Source organism: Trichechus manatus, unplaced genomic scaffold, assembly GCF_000243295.1.
Source record: "Trichechus manatus latirostris isolate Lorelei unplaced genomic scaffold, TriManLat1.0 scaffold00454, whole genome shotgun sequence".
Classification (NCBI taxonomy): Eukaryota; Metazoa; Chordata; class Mammalia; order Sirenia; family Trichechidae; genus Trichechus; species Trichechus manatus.
In genome coordinates, this window is record NW_004444390.1 from 94758 (window position 1) to 100792 (window position 6035).

Below are 6035 nucleotides of genomic sequence, written 5' to 3' on the forward strand. Positions count from 1 at the left end.
AAGTAGACTACCAGGTCCTTCTTCTTACTCTGTCTTATTCTGGATGCTCCACTGAAAACTGTCCACCATGGGTGACCCTACTGGTATTTGAATACCAGTGGCATAGCTTCCAGCATCACTACGACATGCAAGCCACCACAGTATGATAAACTGTCAGATGTGTGGGGACGTTTTACAATACAGTAACCACTAGCCAAATGGGACCATTTGGACTTAAATTTTAATTAATTAAAAATAAACAAAGTTAAAAATTCAGTTCTTCACTGACACTAGCCACATATCTATACTCAATAGACACACTTATCTAGCTCTTACCATATTCAATAGTGCAGACAAAGAACATTTCCTTCATCATTGAAAGTTCTTTTGGACATTGTAGATAGAGAAATAGAAATACAAAGAGATATAGAGAGATAAGGAGATATATAATATATAGATAGATGACAGATATGGATGATAGCTAGATGTGATATTTAATGTTATGTGTTAACTTTGCTAGGCTGTGATTCTGAATATTTTGATTTTATCCTCTATTTTGTGATCTGATGTGCTTATCCTCCATTTTGTGATATAATATAATGACCTCTATGCTGTGATCTGAACTGATCAGCCAATTATTTTTAAGGGGAGTTTCCTAGGGCCTGTGGTCTGCATCCAATAAACGTATGGATGATCCAACAAAACTTGCTTGCTTATTCTGGATCCTGTTTCTCATTCATCATCTTCTGACCTTCAGTTCTTGGGACTTGAGCCAGCAGCCTGCCATCTGATCTGCCAATTCTGGGTTTGTTAACCCCTGAAGCCACTTGAGTCAGGAGAAGCCTCCAGCCAATGCCTGACCCATGAACTTTGGGACTTTCCATTCTCCACAACAGTGAGCCATTTTCTTGAGATAAGTCTCTAGATAGATAGATAGATAGATGCTTCACTAGTTTTTCTTCTCTAGAAAACCCAGAAAAAGCATAGAAGATAGATAAATGATAGGTAGAGAGGTAATAGATAGATAGCTGCAGATGTAGACACAGATATAAGTTTATTTACAGTGATGTGCTTAAGTCAGCTCATCCCTATTGTCTAGACTTACTTGTTAAATATTCAGGAATTTTGTTAACTTATTGTTCAAACCATTAATGCCTTCCACTTGAACCTGATGGAACTCTTTATGTCATGGAAATAGATTATTAATTAGGACTTTTTTAGAGAAAGAGAGCCAGTTATATCTCTATAAATGGATATATATTTATATATTTATGCTTCTCAGTTCTGTGCCAATATATTTTTAATTTTGTCTATGAGATGATCTAAGGGTAAAGAAAACCCAGTAGCAATGAGCATACCTAACTCCAAGATTTTGGTTTCTAAATACCATTTCCTATTAAACAAAACTACAGCTCCTTGAAGAAATGACTGATTTCAGGATTTATCAGGTGAAATAGAAAAGAAACCTGAAATATCTTATTCCAGAAAGCAAGTAAGTACTTAGAAAATGTTTGTCATATGTAAAGGACACAGCAGTCACTTTGAAAGAGCTTCCACTGAACAAACCAGAGACAGTCGGAACATCAAAATAAATCATGATAGTGTGAGACTAATGTAATACTTTATGAGCCCATACAAATGTAAGTAAATAAACAAGGGAGAAATAAAGTTATCCCTTACAGTGGAATACCAACTCAAAAATGTGGAAGCTAGGGTAGAAATAGAAAACCACCATTTTGAAACCATCATACAAATAATTGCTTCGCTCAATAATCAATGGGTAATAAAACTAGTATGTGAAAGTTTGAGGAGAAACAAGATAATTACATAGTCTCAAAGGTTCCTGAAATGAATTAATAATGACAAAACTTTACAGTAGATTAAGCTACTGAGCACAACTTTAACCAAGGGTTCCAAGTTGCCATCACCAATATTGGGGCAATGTACTTCCTGATGTGATGACTTGATGCAAATTTCCAGGCCGGAGTTCAAACTCAGGGATCTAGGAGCAGCCTGGATATCTACATGTAAAACAAGCTCCTGGGGGTTCTGATGTGAGTGATCCATAGAACACTGACTGATTTATATGCATGAAATGCTTCTTTTATGGGTGCCCTTCTATCTTTGAACAGAGTTATGTCTGCTGACTTCGAGATAATCTATCTGGCTATAATTTATAATTTCTGAATATTTCTCTTTCTTTAATTGGGCAGAAATTCTCATGTGCCTCGAAAGCTTCTTGCACATTTTCAGACCAACTTCTCTCCTCTGAGCCACTCCATCAGTAGCCATTTGAGTCACTCTCCTGGTTACCTTTATGGGATGAAATTTCTTTGGTATTCTGGGAGTTGATCATCAGCTGAAGAAAATCCACTCGGTGCTGAAAGCAGAAAGAGAAATTCAAATGACACAAAGAGCAGTGCTTTACCTCTTTCCTAAGAATATGGCCCTTTAAGTCTGTGAAGTCTGACTTGTGTTGCCTGAGTCACCAGTGAACAGAAACATTCATCTGTAAATCTTAAAGAGCAAGATATTTCCCTGGGATAAATCTAGCTACCATATCTCACTGCTTTTGTGATCTTGCCCTCCCTGATTCTTGGCTTCCTTGGCTTTTGAACACAGATTCCTAGCCAAAGAGTTGTCTGCTTCTTCTCATGCCATACCTTCTTGCTCAAGAGAAAAACCCCTGACTTCAGTCTTTTTTTTGCTTTGGCTTTAATTTCATGCCTTCACTTAGCCTTGCATTTCTTTTTCTAAACCAATGAAAACACAGATTAAAGCCTGACATTTGCAGAGCTCATCTGCTGTTTTCTGTGAGCATCTTCCAATATCCCACCGTCCCAAAACTCTAAACAATCTTCAGTGATATTCTGGGGTTTCCAGACCTACTTCCTTTACCTGAAGTAATTACCGTGCTACTCACTCTGGGCCTCATGAAGTCAAAGCTAAGACAGTCATCTTGCAGCCTTAATGCCCAGAGAAGACCCCTGCCCTCTTCAGACTATGAAAGTGCAGAAATTTAACATGGGTGATATTCAACTAGTTTACCTGAGATTCCTTACATTGGAAAATGTGTAGTGCTTGAGGCTTGGAATTGAAATAACTGTTTGTCAGTCAAGAAATGGAGAAATTATAATACCAGTAAATCAATATTTCAACAGTAATTTTATCATTTGATGACATATTGAAAAAAAGGGAAATGATAACTTTTTACCCCATCAATATTTATGTAGTAACATTTTAATTATCATGTTCGTTATTAAATTTTAAACTCTGCATCTGTAACTCATTCTGTATCTCCTTCCCTAGTCTCCACATTCTTCATTCTTCCAAAATGTAAAAACTCTCTTGCTCTAAGCCCTACAATTCTCTATATACTTTTTTAAATGCAGAAAAGTACACAAATCATATATATATATATTTAAATAAATCATCAAAAAGTGAACAGGAGCACAGTCATTTAACCACCACCAAATCTTACCTTTTGATTATCTTTAAGGCGACTTTCTTTCATTCTTTGTACAGATTTTGTGAAAAAATCAGTAACAGCTCTTGGAAACAGAGAGATACCTAGTGCTTCACAAACTGGAGTAAGGAATGGAAACAGGACTTTAAGGAAAAAAAAGAATAAAGAAATAATAGTGAAAATGCACATTTTAATGGAACAATTACAATTTGCTCAACCAATCAGAAGAATAAAAGAGACCAGAGTTCTCAACCAGGAGCCATTCCCTCTATGACCCTTAAGTGATGTTCCAGACCAGTGGATGAGAACAGTGCACCTTCCTTATCTTTGCACTGACCAAAGGAACATCATTAACCACCCTGACCTCTTTGTCTTTTATGAACTGGACTAGAGTCTCTTTGGATAAACCAGATCATAATCTGTTTCTTTAATTAATCATACTTTTGTAGAAATAATAGTAAAAAAAAAATACAAAATATAGAATTAAATTAGAAATCAACAAAAGAGAAAATTAGGAAACTCACAAATATGTGTAAGTTATGCAACAATTTCCTAAATAATCAGTTATGGAAGAAATCAAGAAGGAAATTAGGAATTACTTTAAGATTAATTGAAAATGAAGATGCAACACACCAAAATTATTGGAATGCAGCTAAAGCAGTGCTTAGACGGAAAATTATAGCTTTAAATTTCTATGTTAAAAATAAGAAAGATCGCAAATCTATAACCTAATCTTCCACCATAAGACACTGGAAAAAGGGCAAAGAACATATTTAAAAAGTAGAAAAAAAGGACATAATAATAAAGATTAGAGAAAAAATTAATGAAATAGAAAACAATAGAGAAAATTAATGGAATCAAAACCTGGTTCTTTAAAAAGATTATCAAATATTGGAAACCTTTAGCAAATTGATACAGAAAAAAGAAAAAGACTCAAATTATTAGCTTCAGATATGAAATAAGAGATTGCTACCAACATCACAAAATTAAGAGAAGTATAAAGGCATACTATGATCTATTTGAAGGCCACTAAATTAGATAATATAGCTAAAATGAAAAAATTCATAGAATGACAAAAACCAAATAAATAATAAAAAGGTAATCAGAAAAGATTTACATCGAGCAGAAAGATTTAATTAGTTAACAAAAAAAAAAAAAAAAAAAAAAAACCTACCAAGAGAAGCCTGGGATCATAAAACTTCTCTTGTGAATTCTACCAAATATTTAAATAAGAATCAATAACAATTCTTTAAAAACACTTCCAAAAAGTAGAAGAGGGAGGGACACTTTCTAACTCATTCTAAGAGGTCAGAATTACCCTGATATCAAAACCAGAAAAACACATCAAAAGAATAGAAAAATACAGACTCCCACCACTTTGATTCAACATTGCACTCTAGTTTCTAGCCAGAGCAATTAGACAAGAAAAAGAAATAAAACATAGGCAGATCAAAAAGAAAGAAATAAAGCTATCTTTATTCTCATTTGACATGAACTTGTATACAGAAAATCCTAAGGAATCCACTAAAAAGTTAATAGAACTAATGAATATTCAGCAACTTTGCAAGATATGAAATCAGTCTATAAAAATCTTGTTTTGATAAACTGCAAAGTCTAATATGAAAATGAAATTTAAAAAACATTTCCATTTTTAATAGCATCAAAGACGGTAAAATAAAAAGACTGCAATTTTTAAAAGAAGGGAAACTTATTCTCTTAAAAACTATAAAACATTGTTAAAAAATTTCAAAGATCTAAAAAAAAAACCAGAAATACATTTCATGTTCATAGATCAATAGACTTAATATTGTTAACATGACAATGCTCCCCAAGTTGATCTACAGAGTCAAAGCGTCCCCTATCAGAAGGCTAGCTGGTTTCTTTGTAAGAATTGACAAGTTGATATAAAATTCATATGGAGAGGAACAAAGAAAATGTCAACACCACAAAAAAATGACAGCAATAAGCTCACAGCTATCGATTATCACACTGAAGGTAAACGGCTTAAATGCAGCAGTCAAGAGTCAGAGGGTGGCAGAATGGATTAAAGAACCACGACCCATCAATACGCTGTCTATAAGAGAAAAAGCTTAGACACAAAGACATAAATATATAAAAAAATCAAAGAATTATCAAAACCAAAAGAAATACAACAGGGAATCAGAGAAGTTAATCTGTAAATGACAACAACATCAGAACAATAAAAGAGGGAATAAATGGTGTAGGTATAGAACCTTCTAATGGAGAGGAAGGCAAGGCGATACTAATTAATAATAGACTGCTTCAAACTTAGAAAGATAAGGGTAAATTTCATGGTAACCACAAAGAAAGTTAACAAACTTACTCATCAAAGTAAAGAGGAAAAACATAAAGTCTCAGTAAAAACAAAACCTACAAAAACAAAAGAAATGAAAAAAAATCCACAAACAAAAGGAATTCAGCACAGGAAAGTAAGAGGAACAAAGAAAACGTCAGCATCACCAAAAAAGCAGTACAAAATGACAGCAATAAACTCACACATATCAATAATTATACTGAATGTAAGTGTCCTAAATGCACCCATAAAGAGACAGAGAGTGACAGAATGGAT

The 6035-nt window shown here is 33.9% G+C and overlaps 1 protein-coding gene across 1 annotated transcript in view; it reads right to left on the reverse strand.

The window, feature by feature from the left end:
• The window catches only part of LOC101344770 (cytochrome P450 3A4-like), a 69235-nt gene that overhangs the window by 13721 nt on the left and 49479 nt on the right, over positions 1–6035 (reverse strand). The window contains exons 9-10 of the mRNA XM_004391082.2: positions 3461–3588; positions 2293–2359 (exon numbers count right to left, since the gene is read on the reverse strand). Of these exons, the coding sequence (XP_004391139.1) occupies positions 2293–2359; positions 3461–3588 (195 nt within the window). The remainder of the gene's footprint in view (positions 1–2292; positions 2360–3460; positions 3589–6035) is intronic.